Here is a 21,870-nt window from a genome sequence, read left to right as displayed (position 1 = left end):
ATTTATAAAGAGATAATTGTTAATTAGTATAAAATAACACTAATGTAACTTTTAATCAAGCAGTAATTATTATACTGATGAATAACGTTTTATTATGTCCTGTTCCTAAGTCTTAATATTGTAGGAAACCACTGATCAAAGCCAATACCCATGATTCATGGAAGTTCTCCTCAACTTACTGCAAAATATTTTTGTACAAAGATCAAATTAAATGCTTAAGGTACCATGCTACAAATAAAAGGTGGAAATGAACATAATAATAACGTAACCTAGGCTAAATTTGATTTCTTGTTGATGATGGAAGTCAGCACCAATTCTAACAATCAACGCCTTAATTAGATATATATATATTAATTAATTAGTAGAATATATAATAACATCCCTCCTTGAGCAGTGAATAATGCAGTTCACTTACCTCCGCTACTGACACTTTCTTCATAATAGAATTCCTGTCATAATAATAAATAATAATATGAAAAGAGATATTAATTCACTAAGCATGTACAATAATACAATTAAAAACATGATTTATAGATTTATTATATTAAGCAACTCAAAATGGTTTTTTTTTTAAATTTCCCTTATATTCATAAACCAATATACACGAACTCAATTTACTTTCAGAAATTTTAGTTTACAATAAATTTATAAAAAAAAAATAAAAATTACAGTTACAAAAATTCTATTTATATATTAAAATTAATAATCATTTATTTGTGTATAAATATATATTATTTAATTCATTTTATTTTATATTTTAGCATATATTTTATACTGATGATGATTAATTTTAGTAGTGGATTTTAGTGTGCATATATATATATATCATAATTGACAGAGTTATTATCAAGCTAAGTGAATCAATATTTATAAGACATGTTACCGGATTGTGATCTCCATGACTACTATTCTTGTTCTTATCTTTCTTAGATGCACCTCTTCCGGTGAGTCCCAACCTCTCCTTCCACCGGCTACTTGCGGTCTTCGGTATCCGGGTCGCCACCACCTTATTGCCCTCATCATATTCATCATTCACAAGCAACTTTTCCCTCAAAGTAGTACTACTCACCATTTTCTTGTTGGAGCATTGTTGTGGAAGCAACATGCCCTTGAAGAAAACCTCATCTGCTGATATCATAGAGTAGTTCTTCACCGAGAATTCAAAATCCGAAGAAGACACCGGAGCTTCCCGGTATATGTTGTTCTTCTCATTCTTGATGGCAAGTTTTGCATCCACAAAGTTTGAGAATGAGATTCTTGGGTCCATAGTTGAAGAGTGAAGCTAGCTAATAAGTTATATGCACCACACCAAAACCAAAGAACTTGTTGTTAGGGTTATTGCTTATATTGGAGGAGCATGTAAAAATTCATGTGTGTATTGGCAAATGTATTTTATATCTTAAATTTTTGTTACTTCAGTACTTTGCATTAGGTTTTATAGTTTCCACATGCAGATGTTTGCCCCTTTATATAATGGTGTTGATTCTTTAATATAATTAATAGAGTAATGCTAGGGGGCAGCAATTTTTGTGATTGTTAGCCATCAATTAGCCATCAATGATGATTTGATGGTGTGAGATTGGTGTGAGATTTCATCCAATGGCTCACCTTTCTCTGCTGGTTAAATGCTGGCCAAAATTCAACAAAACTGCTGCCCCTAGACTTTTCCTAATTAATGTGTGTGTACTTAGTGGACATAACATGTTACTTAGATTTGTCGTCTTATGCCAGGAATGTGGGTCTTAACCTTTATAGGGCTATATATATAATTGTTTAAAGATTTGTTTACCAATAATCGATCGACAAAGTATTAATACATTTAACCTTTTCAAACTAAAAATATTAAGTCCAACACTTTTCTATTAGTATTAGTCAATATTTTAAATGAATATTTAAAATTTAAAATTTAATTAATCTTGTATTTCCTTCACATTATATATAAAAATATTTTTATTAATTAAGTATTGATTTAAAATAATAAAATTTATTGATTATATTATGTACATAAAAAATTAATTATTAAATAAATTATTTGTATAAAATATATTTTAAAACATAAAATATATATTAAAATAAATTAAATAAAATAATTCAAATATTTATATACAAATATTTAATAATTAATTTCATAACTAATTTTTAGTATATATATAATATTTTTATTTCAAAATTTATTGACCAATTGAAGCAAAACATATAATAAAATGATTTTATTTGAGGACAGAAACTGATACTGAGTTACTGACAAATGGGTAAAGACTAAAGACATTATTTGCCGATGATTTTGACTATTGTGACCAAGATACGGCCTATATTATTTAATAAATTAATAACTTAAAATCTAATTAAAGCTTCCCTTTTATAGCTTATGTATGCACTTGCTAGGATCATATAGATGTGTGTGTATTGTATTTACGCACTAGAGCAAAGCTAATAATTGAATCCCCTAAATCAAGCGATGTGCATATATCTATCTCTCTCTTTCTGAAAGGTCAAGATCTTGTTCAGGACATATCATCATTATTCATTAATAGTGTTATATACACTATGGGATCTGTTTACAACGACTTACAGCACTCACTTATATCATTTAATATTTTGTTGCGTGTAACGAATTTTATAAACCTAATTGTTAAATAATGTTATATTATCGTGATAACTGAACTTACCAAAATTCAAAAAAAATTCAGACATCAATATATTAGATATATAATATACTCGTCATCATATGTTCTTGTATTTTTTAAAACTATAATATACACAAAAATAAAGTGTTATCATAATATATTAAGTTAATTTCAAATTTTATTAAACATTTTTGGATTGACTTTTATAACGAGATGTTCAAATTCAATAGTGAATTGATAAAAATCGTAGTTTATAAGTCAATAAAATTTACTCAAACATATATATATATATATATATATATATATATATATATATATATATATATATATATATATATATATATATATATATATATATATGAGTTTAATTTTAATAGACTAATAATATAAAATATTTTATATAATTATTTATTTATATTTTTTTTAAATGACCATTCATATAATTAATAGAAAAAATATATCTTTTTGCTAACATAATAATAGGATACACATGTAAAATTTTTTTATACTAATATAGTACATTATTTGTATTTGATATCCATGTGAGTTCAGTAAAATTATGTTGTTTATTATAATTAAGTAGCATGCATGTATGTCCATATATTCTATCTTCTTTTGTGAACTGGAAAGGCGAGTTGTAAGCACAAGAAGAAACCAAAAAATTATATATACGTTGAGCTATTGACCTTCACGTGTTTGTTTTCTTAGTGTCCATCACATGTCTCCATCCTCATAATATAAGTTATATAGTTATAAGAACCTATATAATAAGTTAATACCTTTTCTTTTTCACTGACTTAAAATTTATCGTATGAACGATAGAGTATATTTTTGCATTTATTTAACAAATTAATCTCATATTGTATACACACACATACGTATGATATACTTCAATATGAAAAAAATGGTGTATTTCCAAAATATAGTGTAATAGTTAGAAGTAATCAGATTCTCCGATTTTACAAAATTAAAAGATTTAATAATATTGAAATTAGGCACTCTAATTTTCTATTTTAAAAAATTAAAATATTTTTAAAATTAAAATCAGACTCAATAATTTTATTTTTTCACAAAATTAAAATTAGACACTTTGATTTCATTTTTATAAAATAAAAAATAAAAAATTTATAATATTGAAATCAGATCTTCTATTTTAATTTCGATTAATTAACGATTCCCATATTATAAAAAAAAAAGCAAAAAAAGACAATATACCAAAAAGTATTACATTCTGCTCTTATTAAAATTTTTTGCCACATTATTTTTCATGTTATACATTGGTCTTGGTGAAATGGGATTAGGACAAATGGCGGCATCTTAATTAGTTAATTTCGTATATTACTATTAAGAGAAGATTTAATGAAATTAACGTCCACATAGGTCGCAGGGAGAAAAAAGGTTAATTAGGGGTGAGAGCCTTGTCCCCTTTTTGGTCTCCTATACCGTTAGCATAACTTGTCTCTTATAATCCAGTCGATAAGAATGCTTTTAATTCTTATTAATTAATTCAATTCTAATCCAATTATCTAATACACACAGTCACACACTCAACGCTCGAGGCTCATTTTACTATGTCAGATCCCACCTAATAATTAAGGATTAAATTATGTCCTTTTTTGGTGGTGCCATGAATCTTGTTCATAACGTAACATGTGTAATCTCTTGGAATATGCTTCCTATTTAGACTTTGTTTGAATGAAAGATGAAAAATAAGAGAAAAAAAATAAAAAAAGAAATAGAAGAAAAGAAAATAAAAAAAAAATATTTTTTTTATGTTATTTAGATGAAAAAAAATAGATGGAAATTTTTTTTTTCGTTTAAATAGAAAAAAGTAAGGAGAGAGAAAATTATAACTAAAAGAAATTATATTAATATCTTTTTTTATATTATATATAAATAATAATATTATAATATACTAATGTATTTTTACATTGTTTATAGAAAGGGTAAATTTGTATTTTTACCATTGTTATACTTTTCTCTCTGTTTTCATCTCATGTTCGATGAGAAAAGTTTTAGATGGTGTCCATACTACCTTTTTGTTTTGCTTCCAATTTTCTATTCTGATTCAAATAGAGGAAAAGTTTATTTTTATCCATTTTTTATCCTTATATTTTCTTTTCACTCAATTTTTTTTAAACCAAACAATACGTTAAAGAGAAGAGTACAATTTTTTATTATTTTGTTTCCTTATGTATAATTTCGCTAGACATTTAAATTTAAATTTTTTGTCAATCAAATCTAATAAAATTATTTTAAATTCAACAAAAATTATTTTTATTATATGTAATATGTGCACACGCTTTACTAATGCAAATAAAACAGTTGCTTTACTGACGTTTCATGTGCCGTATTCAAAGAATATGAAAAATAGTTCATATCTTTGTACGTTTTCTCTTCTCTTTTTTATTGGTATTACTATTATGTTACTACATTTTGTTTTTGCTTTCTCTTCTTTTACTTTTTTTTATGCTATTGTAGGCACTTATTTTTTTTTTCTCTTTTTTTAGTTTTAGTCCTCTCAAGAGAATATAAAAAAAGAATTATAAAAAATAAAATAAAAAAAGAAAAAAAGATGAAGAAGAAAACGAAACAAAAGATAAAGAGGAGGAAAAAGTTTAAATTGTGCATAATTTATCAGGAAGATAACACTCAAATTTTTTAACAATAATACAAAATGTCTCTGTTTTTACATTAAAATTTTGTTACAAAAGTACAAAAATATCTTCTTTAATACTTCATTTTTTTCCTTTTTTTTTATTCTTACTTCCTTCTTTTTTTTTCTGTTACTCTTACCCATATTAGACTTAAATAAACATGTTTGATAAATATGTTTGTAGTGTATTACAATCTTATTTAGTTGAATGCAGTGACAGATCCAGAAAATTTTGTGAATGGGGCAAAATATAATACTATGATAATAATTTTTATAATTATACTTTGTTATTATAAAATATAATTAGTCTTTAAATTATCTAATCAATAAATTAAAATATTAAAATAATAATTTAAATAATAATATATAATTTAAAATTTCATTTTTTTAGGTTTTATATTTTAAAAAGATTAAATAATCTTTTCATTGTCAATACAATCAAATGTCTTTCTTTTTATATATGTTGTTAAATAATCATTTAAAAATTTATCTCTCATATAATTACGAAATCGATTCTTTATAATATTCATATTTAAAAATTTTTTTTCAACTGATGTTATCCAGAAAAAATTAAAGTTAACTTAAAAAAATATTAATGAATAAACAGTATTATTTTGATTTCTTATATATTATTATTATTATTATTATTATTATTATTATTTAACCATTTTTATTTAATAGTTAATATAAGATTAATATTTTTATTAGTTATTTTTAATTTAATATTAAAATTAGTTTAACAAAATAATTTATTTAATTTGAAATAAATTTAACAGAATAATTTTATATATTTATAATCAAATATAATAAAATATTAGACTGAATTTTATTGACTATCAAATATTTAGATTAAATGGATATGTCATTTGTTAAATATTAAAAGATTTTTTTGTCACTTTTAATAAATATAATATTTATTAGTTATTTTTATCATAATTTTTAAATTATTTAACGATTATTTTGTCTGGGTCTAAATCTTTTAGATATCAAATTAGTAGTTACCTCTATTTTTAAAAATAATCAAATATATATAATATATATACACAGCATAACAGTACTATTTACTGAGTATACAAACATATTTTTCAAATTTTAAATTTATTTATTAGTCACAATTATAAAATAACAAATCTATAATTATTTTATTCTTTTTTCTTTAAATGTTATTGTAACAAATTCATTTGAATTTTGAATTGTTATTTATTTTTTTATCATTGATGTTAATGAGTGAAATTCACTTACAGTGGGGTCAAATTTGATTATATAATGGAGGCAAATAATTTTTTTTACTATGTATTAATTAACAAATTTTTAAATTCCACTAGGGGCACTTGCCCCCACTCCCTTCAACATAAATCCGTTCCTGGTTGAATGAATGTAAGTTCACACTCATTGAATTGAATTCTTAGTAGAAATGGACCAAAATTTATTCTTTTTTTTATTTTATTCCTCTGAATAAAATAAAATAAGAATAATTATGAGAAAATAAAATAAGGAGAAGATGAAGAAAAAAAAGATGAAAAAGAACAAAAAGACGAAATAGAAGATGAGGAGGAGGAGGAAGAAGAGTTTTAAATTGTGTGCACCTTGTTTAAACCCAAAATGCATCAAAATTTCTTAACGACGACAATACACAAACAAACGCATCAGTTTAGAACAAGCTCAAATAAGAATGAATCGAAATTAAACTCAGAATGCACCTTATTTAAATTCAGAATGCATCGAAATTATTTAATAATGACGACGCACTAGCAAATTCCTCCTCCTCCTCCTCCTCCTCCTCCTCCTCCTCCTCCTCCTCCTCCTCCTCCTCCTCCTCCTCCTCCTCCTCCTCCTTCACCATCATTATCATCTTCTTCCTTTCTTGTTCATCTTCTCCTTCTTATTTACCTTCTCATGATTCTTCTTATTTTATTCTTTTAATAAGAATAAAAACAAGAAAAAAATCAAATAAAAAATAAGAAGAACCACTTAATGATGCAAAATCACTAGAAAGAAGAGGAAGAAAAGAAAAAAAATGCAGCAATAAAAGAACGATAGTGATACATGCTCGAAAAGACAACTGGGACATTCTAAGACAAAAGGGAAGAATGAAAATTTCACACTTTCAGAGAACCCCATCACTAGAGCACGTGCAAAGAAGCTCAAAGAGAGCTTTGGGAACCTGGCAGTGCTTATGCATATGTAGTTACATCAAGTTCTAACCAAGGAAGAATGGGCAAGACCCATTAGGCTAAGTTAGGACTGCAAGAAACCTAATAATGCTTTCCGAATTCAGTGGGAGGCATAATTTATGTTTAAATTTTGAAATTCTAGACTTTTATTTTAGTTTGTTATGTAGTAAAAAATTTGTTAGAAGACTTGTTTTAAATCTGCTATGCTTAGTAGTATTTTTAGAAATTTTAAATTTAAATTAATTTTGATCTAATCCATTAAGATCAAATCTGATTTAAATTAGTTATCATATTTTTAGAAATTTTAAATTTTAAATCAAATCTGATCTAATCCATTAAGATCAAATCTGATTTAAATTTTAAAATCTTATCTTATCTTTTTGTTAGTTTGTTAAGGGTCTATTTAAACATTTTGGTGAGACCATTTGGGATAACTTTTGAGGAATAAATTTCAGTTGCTTTTAAGCACGTTTTATTGTGTGAGAAGTGAGGTGAGTGATTTGCTTCGCTTGTTGCATGAGGAAGATTGGAGGATCCAACACTAAGGTGATCTGCGTCGTGGTTTCTTTTAGTTTTCGTCCCTTTGATCTAGGTTGTTAAGGACAAGTTCTTTGAAGGTCTAGTAGGAAATCCTTTCCGGTGACCTAACTTGCTAAGAACATGTATCTTAGAGGTCTAGTAGAAAAATCTTTAATTATCTCTTATATTTTCGCTGTGTCTCTTTATGTCAATAAATTCCTCTTCTTGATGTCATTCTTTTCTTGTTCCCTTTTACTGAATAATCCTTATCTATTGTGATAAAACCCCTAAGTCCCAAGTTATTCCTTATCAGACAGTGAAAAAAAAACATGCAATAACGATAACAATACCGATAATAACGATAATTATGATAGTGATAATGATGATGTGGTGGTGGTGGTGATAAAGGAGGAGGAGGAGGGGGGAAAAGAAGTGGAAGAAGAAATTCAAATGGAAAAAGAAGGAGGAAGAGGAAGAGGAGGAGGTGGTGGTAGTGACGACGATGACGATAATGAAAAGAGAAAGATGATGAAGAAGGAGGAGGAGAACGTGTGCGACAAGAAGAAGAAGAGCGACAGAGATGAAGAACGTATGAAGAATATAAGCGCGTGAATTTAAAATTTTTGATTGAATTTAGTTAAGTATTTTGCTTAATTGTAAAATTTTATTGTATATATGGTTGTATAAAAATATTTGTATATTCACTCTGTTTTTGTAAATTAATTAACTAAACTGATTACGTATAGTTCTTGTTATTAAATGAGACATAAAATTAAATTAAAAAATGCTAGAAGATCAATCATTTTAATAAAAAAATCGATTAGTGTTGGCTTAAATACAAAACAAATACCAAAGAAATTATTAATTATTTAACATTTTTCAATTAATTTTATATGGATTGGCATTCTTTTAAAAATAGCAAAATATATTTATTTATAAAAGACAAAATAAAGACAACAAATATTTTTATATTGACAAAAACAAAACAACGGCAACTCAAATCAAGTTTTATAGAAGATAAAAGAAAGAGTTACAGATATAGCACATGACAAAAGCTGTAACCAATAATTTATGTGTGAGTTGAGTAATTATTCTATCACACGTATATTGCGTTATTAAATCACCATTTGACAAAGTTCGAATAGGAAAAAAATAGAATAAAATAAAATATATGATGAAAAAAAATATAGTTAGACTTCATATTTATGAAGGATTCATAATATGGATACAGGATACACCATGAAATACATATGTAAACACATTAAACTTTTAAAATAACAGGACACACGACAAAGATATATAAAGAATAATGAATTAATTAAAAATGTAAAACTATTAATATTCATTATTACCACTATTCAACAAAAATCAATACGAACGTTTTTAACGATTTCGTTACGCATTCAAACACTTTTGTTAATAAAATTCAATTAATTTAGTTTAAATTTAACAAAACTCATTCATACAATGTGTATGTAGGACTGACAATGGTAAAATATGATAGGATTTAGACTCTATCCTAATCTTACTCGCAAGTTAATTTTTTTTTTTAAATTCTATCATACCCTATATGTGGGTTAAGAATTTTTCAACCCTAATTTTACCCGCATCCTAAAGTTCGAAATCCTACTCTACCCGACCCTACCTGCAAAAAAATAAAAAAATTTTAAACATATATAAAATTCAACCATTCCAAATTTCATACATATTAATAAAATAAAAAATAAAAAACTAAGTTTAAATTAAAAATAAAAATAATAACATCTTAAAGAAATCTAACATAAAATTACAAATAATATAATTATTAATTAGTTTAGTGGTTATTTCAAGTTTTTATAAGAAAAAAATTATGAGTTTAACACTCACTTTTTTCACTACATATATACTTTTTTTCAAAGACAGTGGCATATTATTTTATTACTAAAATAATTGAATTTGTCCAAAATTGGACTTATAATCAGAATTTGGGGATCTCCCATAGATTGCTAAGCAAGAGTACAGAACAAACAATAGTGTAGCTTCAAAAAAATTGAAAGAAAAGTGAAAAATCAAAGATGATCTTTCAAGGATTAGGGCTCGAAGTCCTCTGTGTGTGATGATTCAAATCATTGCAGAGTTTCAGGACCGACTCCACCACTGTATTGGGAGGGCTGTTGGTTTGTTCGAAGACTCTCAGATTCCTCTTTTTTCACACGCTCCGACAGGTAATAGCAAGAATATTTAGCTCAAAATCTCCATTGTGCTGTTGTGCTATATTTTCTTTCATTTGTGTCCACCACTCCCAAAAGGTCATCGTTCTTTAAAGCGGTAAGAAGCAGCTAATGGGGCGTTCTCTTCCACACTTCCTGAGCCTCAGAGCAGTAGATTAGGCAGTGGGAGGTTGATTCCTCTTTCCTGTGGCAGATGGGACACTCCTCCGGCGTTCTTAAAAATCTCCGGTAGATATTTTGTAAGACCAGGAGGCGTTCATGCAACGACTTCCAGAAGAAGATCTTTATCTTATGAGGGATCTGGAGCTTCCATAGTCCCTTCCACAAGGGGCTTTGTTTGAAATAGTCTGGGCATCTTTCGATTGGACTGTGGAAGAAACTGTAAGCAACTTTGTACCCTGACGCAACAAATTATTGGTGCGTATTACTCAAAGCCCAAAGTAGCTTGTCTTCATTTTTCCCCAGTTGGATTGTTAATATTCGATTACTGATGTCCATAGGAAAAAGCTCTTGGATGAGTTGTTGGTTCTAGCTTCTCTGTTCTTAATTTATTAAATCTTTCACTCTGAATACTGGTAGTGTTGTGTTTTGTAGGTACACTACTAGAGGTAATGTGCAGGGATATGGCAGAGGAAGCCATGGCTCGCCAACAATTTGGATGTCCTCTCCAGTGCCAATTCTCTATTGAAGCCCTTTCTCCACCACTTTCCTGCCTTCGAGGACACTTCTCCATCCCCAGGAAGGTAATACTCCAACCTCTGCTTTCATTACATCAGAGTATTTGAAGTACTTACTTTTGAGGATTCTGGCGAGGAGTGAGTTAGGATGAGTAATTAATTGCCAGCATTATTTTTCTAGGAGAGCAAGATTTTGGGCCCTAAGATATTTTAGTCCCAAACCTCCCTCACTCTTATGTCGAGTCATAGTATCCCAACTAACCCATTGCATCTTCCGTTCTTCCCCCTTTTAACCCTCCAAAACTGAGCTAGGATATGGTGAATTTCCATAATCAGAGAATCAGGCAATCGAAAACATGATAGAGACTAAATTGGTATAGCCTTTCCTATAGCCTTAATTAATACATGTCTTCCACCCGCCGAGAGGAGGTTGCGCTTCCAATGCTGAGCTTTTTTTCGGACCTTTTCTTTAATCAAGTTGAAGGTAGCCCGCTTGGATTTATTAATCGTAACTGGGAGCCCAAGATATTTATCTTGTGTCCCAATGTGGTCAATGTGGAGAGCATGAGCCAATTGACACCGAGTCTCCATTGGAGTGTTGTGACTCAAAAAGATTGCTGACTTGCTCAGGTTTACCTGCTAGCCGCTGCAGTTTCAATAATGCTCCAATAAGTCTAGAATTCTTTCACAGGTTGGTGCTGTAGCTTTGCTAAAGAGGATTGAATCGCCTGTGAATAATAAGTGGTTGAATCGAGGACACCTCCTGTTAAACTGAACTCCTTGAATCAGTCTGTTTTGCTCTGCCTTGTGCAGCATAAAGGATAATCCTTCAGTGCAGAAAAGAAATAGGTATGGCGATAGAGGGTCTCCTTGTCGGATACCTCTATTTGGTTTGAAAAAACCAAAAGGTTGACCTTCTACATTGACGGAATAAGAAACAGTAGTGACTAACTCCCGGATCCATCCTATCTATCTCTCTTCAAATCCCAGTTTTTCCATAATGAACCATAAATAATCCCACTCAACCCTGTCATATACCTTACTCATGTCTAGCTTAATTGCCATTTCATACTCCAGCCTTTGCCTCTTGTTCTTAAGATAATGCATGTACTCATGAGCAATAAGGATATTATCCGAAATAATCCTCCCTTTAATAAATGCACTCTGAGACTGACTAATCAAGCTGTTCATAATAGGTTGGAGTCTGTGAACCAGTATCTTTGACATAATTTTATAGATAACCGTGGAAAGACTGATAGGCCGAATCTGAGTCATACTGCTAGCATCTGGAACCTTTAGAATAAGGCATATCTGAGTATGGTTAAATCCCTTAAGAATCCTTCCTCCTGCGAAGAAACTCCGCACAGCTCGAAAGACATCTTCACTAACAATATCCTAGTAATGCTGAAAGAATTTAGCCATCATGCCATCTTCACATGGGGCACTCTGAGGGTGGATGCTGAATGTTGCTCTTTTAACTTCCTCCCTAGAAACTGGTCTACAGAGCCGTCGGTTCATGGCAGCAGTGACCTTAGGCTCCAACTCAATAAAACAAGATTCCAGATCTGCATGGCAAGTAGAGGTGAATATATTCTTGAAATACTGTTCAGCCACATTTGAAATGTCAACGTTTGTGGTCGCAACATCTCCATTCTCATCAAACAGTCTCCATATTCGGTTCCGGCAAGCTCTAGTCTTAAATTTCTGGTGAAAAAATTTCATGTTTTGATCCCCTGCATGGAGCCATTTAACTCTAGACTTTTTCTTCCAATACATCTCCTCATCGTGCTAAGCTATCTCGAAACTATGCTCCAACTCGATCGTCTCCTCACCACCATATGTCCCTCTGGCTCGCATACCTTCAATATGCTGGAGAAGCTCATTAATTCTCACTTTAGAATTTGACCTGCTCCTATTATGCCATGCTACAAGTCTGTGTTTACATTTCTTGAGTTTTTGGGCCAAGCTATACATAGGTGAACCCCCCACTTCATCTCTCCACGTATCCTGAATAATATTCCTAACATCAGGAACGGCACACCATCGCTCCTGAAATTTGAATCGGCGTTTAGATTGCTCATGACTCGAGTTTGTGTCTAGGAGTAGTGGTGCATGATCCGAACCAGATTCAAAAAGTCTCAGAACAGCTGCGTTTTGGTACTTCTGCAACCACCCATTTCCAGCGAGCACTCTATCAAGTCTCTCCTGGATAAGGCCTCCTCCTGTTCGTCTGTTTGACCAAGTGAACGGCCTACCAATCATACCAATCTCCACCAGTTCACAGTCATTAAGAAAGTTATTAAAGCATGCCATGGAAGCTGGAGATTTCTCATTTCCGCCCTCTTTTTCATGTTGGTTTGTGATGGTATCAAAGTCTCTGATGATTGCAGCTTCCCCATGAACCTGCTGCAATATTAGTGATAATTCCACAAACTGTTGTGATCGAATTTGGTCGTTAGTACTTAAATGAACCCCAAGCAAACACCAATCATGATTTGTGACCTCATCTTTAACTATGATAGCAATGAAAAAATGGGTAGAATTGATAACTGTTACCTCCAAACCTTCCTTCCATGCTATTACCAATCCTCCTACTGTTCCTTCTGGGTTGACTAGGCTCCAGTCTTTGAATCCACATCCTCTCAACTTTTGCTCCACACTTCGAGAAGGGTTTTTTTTGTCTCGCATAAAAACACAATCTCGGGGGAGTGAGATCGAATGATCCCTTTAAGATTGTGGACTATCAGGGGTCTCCCCAAACCCCGGCAGTTCCACATTAGGATTTTCATGGCTTCTTGGATGCCATTTTGAGGCTGGCATCCCCTACCTTTGCATTCTCCATGAGTATGTTCTCTATGCATATTCACTTGTGACTCCCGTCATTTTCTTTCCCTTCCAAATCCCGTTTGCCACCAATTATTGGTAATACTTTGCTGCTGCCCTGACGGGCCTTTTGTTTTAGTTTCAATGCCTTCTTTGGTTCTGCCATTTGAACATGAAAGCCTGGGCTCCTCAGTTCCATGTTAGTAGCAGAGGTAATGTCTTCGAGAACTGGTGGATCCACGAGTACATTCTCCACTATGGTCTTTCGGTGGCCCCTATTTTCTCCCATTAGATTAGTGCTGCTGCTGCTTGTATTAAGACTAATGCGTTGCTGCTCCTGCGTATTAACTTCAAGTTTTGCAAAGCCATAACGTAGCCATGAAGGGACTAGTTTCTTTGTTGGTTTTTGGACTAAATGCATATGTTGTTTATCATTGCCCTGATTATCTTCCTCCCGTATATCCACTCTCATTCTAACTTAGTCAGCTTTCAACCATTCTCCCACCAAATCTTGGTTCAGGTTGTTTGAGGCTGCATTCTCTAATAGAACATTACATACCCTCGCGCTATGCCCAATATGAGCACAGTACGTACAAAAGATTCCAATGCATTCATACCTCAGCCCCACCTCCACTAGTCGTTGGTTTGGTCCTTTCACCTTGAGGCTATCTTTCACTGCCTTATCCCCATCAAGCATGATTTTTGCTTTCAGTATCCGAGATTCTTTGCCTCTGACTTTATACATTCCTGTTCCAAGGATTACCTGAAACTGTAGGTTGATCTCGGACGAGATCTTCTGTATTGGTCGGAGCTGTTGTGTCTAACTTGTTGAACTGGGTGATGGTGCTGATCCTTCGTCACCGAAGGGTGGTGGTGCCTGCAAGGGACTCTGATGCTTAAGTTAGCAAGGGTATTAATCAGGTTTTTAGTAGAATTATAGTATGAGTTATACCTGGGTGCTCCAGCGTATTTATAATAGAGTAGAGTGACCTTCTTAGATAAGATAAGTTAGTTATCTTATCTTATCTTTATCTTTTGAGTGAGGTCATCTTATCTTCAAGGGAACTGCCCTTCTCCCTGCGGGTTTGGACTGCCTTGGGCTTTGGTATGCGGTCCTCCGTTAGGGCCCTTCTTTGGGCTTTCCTGGTGATTTGGCCGAGCTCTTTGAGAAGAGGTCGGGTCGTCCTGACCTGAAGAGGTTGGTCGCTTTGTCTGTAGAACATCCTGGATCGGACAGCTCGATCCAGGGTATGAACAGTGCCCCTGCTCAAGCTCGGTCTTTTCGAATCTTAGTTTTAGGACTTCGAACCTTCTCGGGTGAAGCTGAACTCGAGCATTTTGTCAATTTTATCTTTGTAGAGTTCCTTTTTGAATGCGAAACGTTTCGCTTCCTCTGAAAACGCGCGCTTTTGTATTAACGTCCTAGCCTTGGGAATGCGCGAGGGTTTTAGTGCCCTCATTAATTGGTTTTTAATGCCCCGTTTTGCTTCTTTTATTTTTAAACTTTACACACAGAAACAGTTTTTTTTCTTCTCTGTAACTTCCCCATATTCTTTCTCACTTTTCTGTTTTCGCCTGTCATTTGCATTTTCGCGTTTCTCCTTGCGACGTTGTTTGGTGACCGTCGGTGCTTTCTTTGCTTTTGACAGCAATTCCTAATTTCTTCGTCTTCAACTTCCTTCTGCGGTCTTCTCCTTTTTCAGGTTGGTTCATCCTTTCTTCTTTGTTTGCATTGTTCTATTTCTTGGTAAAGTTGGGATTTTACTTGAGTGTATGTTTGGAAAGCTTGAACCTTTTCGTATTTCTATACTTTTTGTCGCTGTGATTTCTGGTTTCTTCTTTTCTGGCGTTTCCTTGATGGTTGAAGCTTCTAGGGTTTTGCATGTTGTTGCCTGTTCCTGTATAAATGGATTGTTTAATTTTGAAGAAAGATTGTGTCTTTGACAATTTTTTTGCTTGGCATGTTCTTACTGTTTGGTAGTTCCCTTTGCTGATAGACTGGAATCGTAATTTGAGAGGTGGCTTATTTTGATGACTTTATTCGGTTTGTGGCCTTTCAGAGTGTCATTTTTGTTGAAATAGAGACTTTATCTTCCTGTTGGGATGTGTAAAGATGTAGGCTTGTAAGTTTCCCTGAGTCCTTATTCTGCCTCCAAAGGATGCCCTTGGAACTTTTTGGACTGGGTCCTGGGGGTTTCCGTTTTGTTGCTTTACCTGGCTTCTTGACACCTATATGCTTTGGTTTCGAGTTGTCTCCATTTATGCCCGAGTTGTTTGATTAGTGTTCCGAGATGTTTTTGAGTAATCCAATCTTCTTTTCTTCTTGTAGGACTAGTTGACTATGTCTTCTCACAAAAATATTGTAGAGACGTCTTCTAAGGTTCCTGAGGGGAAGTCCGATTGGTTGGACTCCCTTGTTTTGATGTGTGTTTCTGTGGTCAACGCTGAATTTTGTGTGGATCTTTTGAAACATCACTGTCTCTGTAGGAGTAGAGATCAAGAGAAGAATTATGAATTGGTGGCTCCTAACTCCGAGGAGAGGGTTTGCTTTCCTTTCCTGACCCAGGGGGAGCGCCCTTTCTTTTATGCTTACGACTATTTTTTCAGCCAGTTGGACATCACTTTTTCCTTTACTTCGTTTGAGAATGACTTATTGCGGTTGTGTAATGTAGCTTCATCCCAGCTTCATCCAAACTCCTAGGGCTTTATTAAGATTTTTCAGCTTCTTTGTCGAGAATTGGATGTTACCCCTTCTCAAACTCTTTCCCTTTATTTGTTCGTGTTAACTAAGCCCGGGACTTCTTCAAAAAAGAAAGCCTCGTGGGTTTTTTTAGATCTGCGCAAGGACATAAGGTTTTTACCATGTATGACGAGTCCTTTAGGGACTTCAAGAATTATTTCTTCAAGGTTCGAGTGTTGAGGGAGCTCGTCCCTTTTTTCTGGAAGCAAATGATGAACCATCCTTTCTTTTGTATTGGCAGCAGAATGTAGTAGTTTTCCAGTATACTTGGGAGATGAGGTCGAACAGGCCTTTGTGAATGTTTTGGAGGATACTTGGGGGGAACCTCCTCATCTGGATACTAAGAAATCTTTGGGTATTACTTGACATATTTTGTTTCTTGTTTTTGCTTTCTCTTTATTTCCCGGTCCGTAAAACTTTTTGAAGAGAAGAACTTTGCGTGGTCTAGAATTCAGAATAAATTTCCGTTGCATGTATAGCTTCTAAACCAACAAAAGTCCTTTCTTACAAACGTTTTGGTTGTCACAAGTAACAAACCCCTAAATAAATTGATAACCGAAGTATTTAAACCTCGGGTCGTCTTCTCAAGGAATTGAAGGGAGGTATGTTCTTATTATTGGTTATGAGTTTTGTAAATTGGGGTTTTGAAAGTGAGGAACAAATAAATTAAATGACAAATAAAATAAATAATTAACTATAAAATAAACTCTTGGCAAGATATGAAAATTCGGAAGTCCTATCCTAGTTAATCCTATGAGAATGGAAGTTAATCACACTTAGTTAACCTTTGCGTAAGCAAGGGAAAGTCAAGTGAATCAATTGGTTAGATTTCCCAAGTCCTAGCCAACTCCTAAGGAAAGACTAGAGTTAGTGGAATTTCAATTAATCAGCCGACATAATAATCAATCCTGAATAGTTGATAACTCAAGAGCTTCTAGTTAATTAATTAAAGCCAATAATATAAGAGCTAAATAAGAATCATAAATATCTGGAATACCTCAAATAACATTCATTCAAAGCAGTCAAATCTAACATAGAAAATATTCATAAGCCAATTGGGCAACATAAATCAAACATAAATAAAAGCATTAAAGTATCTCAAAGTAGAAGAGAGGTCAAAATAAAGGAATATTGAACCTGGAGCTCAGAAGAAATTGTAAGTTGAAATAATAATAAATCCTAAATCCTTTAAGAGGAATCCTAATCCTAAATCCTAAGAGAGAGGAGAGAACCTCTCTCTCTAAAAACTATATCTAAACTAAAAATTATGAATTATGATTGAATTCTTATGAATGGATGCATTCCCCCACTTTATAGCCTCTAATGTGTGTTCTCTGGGCTGAAAACTGGGTCAAAAACAGCCCAGAAATCGTTGATTATGAAATCTGGTCCGTACAGGTTGTGGCAAAGTGACGCGGAGGCGTCATCCACGCGTTTGCGTGGAGTGAGATTCGCAGATGCGACGTGTCCGCGTGGAGCGCGCGTTCGCGTCGCCTATCTGTATGGCCACTATGGTGAATTATATATCAAATCGAAACCCCAGATGTTAGCTTTCCAACACAAGTGGAACCGCATTATTTGGGCCTCTGTAACTCAAGTTATAATCGTTTTAGTGCGAGAGGGTCAGGCTGACAGCTTTGCAGTTCCTTCAACTTCTTGTATTCCTTCCACTTTTGCATGCTTCCTTTCCATCATCTGAGCCATTCTTGCCCTGTAATCTCTGAAATCACTTAACACACATATCAAGGCATTGAATGATAATAAGAGAGGATTCAAATAAAAGAAAATAAAAGCCAAAGAAGCATGTTTTCAATCATAGCACAAAATCAGGAAGGAGAATGTAAAACCATGCAAATCATATGAATAAGTGTATGAAAGATTGATAAAATCCACTCAATTAAGCACAAGATAAACCATAAAATAATGGTTTATCAACCTCCCCACTCTTAAACATTAGCATGTCCTCATGCTAAGCTCAAGAGAAGCTATAAAGGAGTGAAGAGGAATGATAGAGAGTATGCAATGCAACCTATCTATGCGGATGCAACTACATGCAAAATATTTCTACTTACTTGGTTAAAAGTAAACAAGTTTTTCAAGACAAATATGAATCGAATTTCACTAATTCAAATTACACAATAAAAGACAAGTAAACTTGTAAGAAGATAGCTCTTGAAAGCAAGGAACATAGAATCAAGCACTGAACCCTCACTAGTAGTGTATATCACTCTAATCTCTCAAGTGTCTAGGGTCAATCACTCTATTCTTCCCTAATCATACTTTCTAAACTTTGTCCTTCATCTAACCAATCAACAAATATTTAGTATACCCATGCACACATCATGAGGTCTTTTCAAGGTTGTAATGGGGCCAAGGCAAGGGTGAGGATATATGTATGGCTAAGTGAGCTATAAATTAAATCTTTGAGTAACCTGAGCTATCACCTAACATACATACATTCTATATAATTTCTAAAATCATGCCTAGCTACCCATAATTCCCACTTTTATATCACATACTCATGTGTCAATTTTTCTTTTGATTTGTGTCACATATGCATTGATCTTTTATTAACTTAACATTGGGGTAATTTTGTCCCCTTATTTATTTATTTATATTATATTTTTTTCTTTTTTTTCTCTTTTTTTTATAGAGACATAAAAACTAAAATAACATATCAATGCATATAGAATTTTTTAATTTTCTGTTTTACATGAGTAGATATCCAAATTTCCCAATATTCAGAATTAGAAACATGATACATTCCCTTATTAACCATAAATGAAGAGAAGAAAATAAAAAGGAAGCAACCAAAGGGGACAAAATGCCCCAAAGTGAAGTTCAATAAAAGGGAATCAATGCATAAGTGTTACGAATCAAGGAATAAAATGCATGAATATGTAAGAAAAAAATGAAGAATGGGTAGTTAGAGTAGTTTGAATTTGTATAGGTCATTATATAGGTTAGGTGGGAAAGTCTATGCTAATCCAAGATCTAAACTCTAGTCCACTTAACCATAAATGATCCTACCTTTACCCTAACCCCATTACAACCTGAATGAAAGACCTCATGATGAATGTATGCATGCATTGAATAGGTGTTGATTGTTAGAAGAAAATCAAATTTTGGAAAGCATGATTAGAAGAGAATTGAGTGAATTAACCCTTAAACACTTGAGTGAATAGAGCGGATACACATCTGGTGAGGGTTCAAAAGTTCAATCACATGTGTTCACTCATATTATCTATATTCTTGCAAGCATGAATTTCTTTTGATAATTCAATACAATTGTGGTTTGGACTTGATCCCTATTGCCATAGCTCTTGTGCCTACACATGTTCTCTTGGGAATTGATTTGTTTGAACTAAGCATTTGCATTCACTTTAGGTAGTTGCATTTAGATAGGTTCATATAGTTTAGCGCATTCAAATAAATGTCATACCCCTTAGTTCCTTCTTATTTTAGCATGAGGACATGCTAAGGTTTAAGTGTGGGGAGGTTGATAAACCCCAATTTGACGGTTTATCTTGTATTGGATTTAGAGTATTTTGATTACCTTTTCTCGCATTTAACCTATGAATTAGCATGGTTTTGTAATCTTTCCCGTATTTGTGCTTAAGTGTAAAAACATGCTTTTTAAGCCTTATTTTGATGAATTCTAATTCTTCTTTGATTCCATAAGATGCCTTGATGTGTTTGCTAGTAATTCCAGGATTGAAATAGGCTAGGCATGGATCAAAGGGAGCAAGGAAGGAAGCATACAGGTGGAGAGAAGCATAAAAAGTCAAAGAAGTGGAATTAGCCATGCACGCGCACGCACACAAGGCGCTCGCGCGTACATTGCAGAATCGGCCAGGGACGCGCACGCGTACCGTGCGCGCACGCATCGCAGTCCGCACATGACTTCATTAAAGCAACATGTGCCTGGCGATTTGAAGGGTTTTCTGAACCCATTTTGGCGCCAATTGCTGATAGAAAGGAATAAAATGATCAAGGATTGAGGGGGATCAATCAAGAATCTATCATATAGCATAATTAGTTTTAGTTTAGAGTAGTTTTAGAGAGAGAAGCTCTCACTTCTCTCTAGAATTAGGATTAGGTTTAGGTTAATCTCTCTTCTTAGATCTAGGTTTAATTCATACTTTAATTCACTTCTCCTTTATCAAGTCTTAATCTTCTCCTCTTCCTCTTTCTAGTTATGTGATTTAATTCTTGTAGTTTTTCACTTTGTTTTGGATAGATTGTTGTTTCTTTGTTTTCTTTCAATAATGCAATTTGAGGTAATTCATGATAATTGTGATTTCCTTGATTGTTGTTGTTAATTCTTTGCAATAATTATTTTTAGATTCTATTCTTGTTGTTGATTTACTATGCTTTCCTTTTACACCTTCCAAGTGTTTGATGAAATGCTTGGTTGGATTTTAGTGTAGGTTTTGTTCCTCTTGGCCTAGGTAGAGTAATTAGTGACTCTTGAGTTATCTAATTCCTTTGCTGATTGATAATTAGAAGTTGCTAATTGATTTGAATGCCTCTAAAGCTAGTTTTTCCTTTAGGAGTTGATTAGGACTTGAGGAATCAAGTTGATTCATCCACTTGACTTTCCTCCATGGTTAGAGGTTAACTAAGTGGTAGCAATGAACAATTCTCATCACAATTGAGGAGGATAACTAGGATAGGACTTCTAGTTCTCATATCTTGCCAAGAGCTTTGCTAGTTGTTAGTTTATTTTCTTTGCCATTTATATTTCTTGTCCAAAATCTTAAAAACCCCAAATATAACTCACAACCAATAACAAGACACCTCATTACAATTCCTAGGGAGAACGACCCGAGGTTTGAATACTTCGGTTTATAAATTTTAGGGGTTTGTACTAGTGACAAACAACTTTTTGTATGAAAGGATTATTGTTTGGTTTAGGAACTACACTTTACAACGAGACTTCATTAGTGGAATTCTAAACCGTCAAAAATCCAATCATCAAAATGGCGCCATTGCCGGGGAGTTGCAATGGTGTTATATTATTGGTTATTGTATATATGTGAATATTGTGAATATGTTTGCTTTTTGCTTCTTTGTTAGTTTTTAGTTTGTTCTCTTTAATTGTTCCTATTTTTTTTGTTTTTGCCCTCTCTTACTATCATGAATTCTCACTTTGGCTATGAGTGTGATTACAACTATGTTGTAGGTGATGGGAACTTCAATGAAGATGTGTATCAAGGATGGGATAACCAAAGGTGGGAGGAGCCATATGCATATGATCAATCCTCTTGGCAACAACCTCTACCAATGCAATATGAAGAAGAGCCATTCTATGATGCATATCAATCCAATGGCTATGGTGAATCACCTTGTGACTTTCAAGAACCACCACCATATGCCTATGAACCATATCCTCAACATAACTCTCAACCATACTCACAAGCCCCTTCTTACCAACCACCTTC

General features: G+C 32.8%; 1 protein-coding gene across 1 annotated transcript; it reads right to left on the bottom strand.

The window, feature by feature from the left end:
* Positions 1–275: 275 nt before the first annotated feature.
* Positions 276–1,427, bottom strand: LOC112718246 (uncharacterized). The gene is made up of 2 exons (XM_025770082.3): positions 884–1,427; positions 276–449 (listed from the first exon to the last, which is right to left on the bottom strand). The coding sequence occupies exons 1-2, from the start codon at positions 1,265–1,267 to the stop codon at positions 408–410; spliced, it is 426 nt and encodes a 141-aa protein (XP_025625867.1). The 5' UTR covers positions 1,268–1,427; the 3' UTR covers positions 276–407.
* Between the last annotated feature and the right edge of the window lie 20,443 nt (positions 1,428–21,870).

This window comes from Arachis hypogaea, chromosome 10 (assembly GCF_003086295.3).
Source record: "Arachis hypogaea cultivar Tifrunner chromosome 10, arahy.Tifrunner.gnm2.J5K5, whole genome shotgun sequence".
Taxonomy (NCBI): domain Eukaryota; kingdom Viridiplantae; phylum Streptophyta; class Magnoliopsida; order Fabales; family Fabaceae; genus Arachis; species Arachis hypogaea.
The sequence above is the reverse complement of the archived record's forward strand: the minus strand, read 5'-3'. Positions and strand labels throughout refer to the sequence as shown.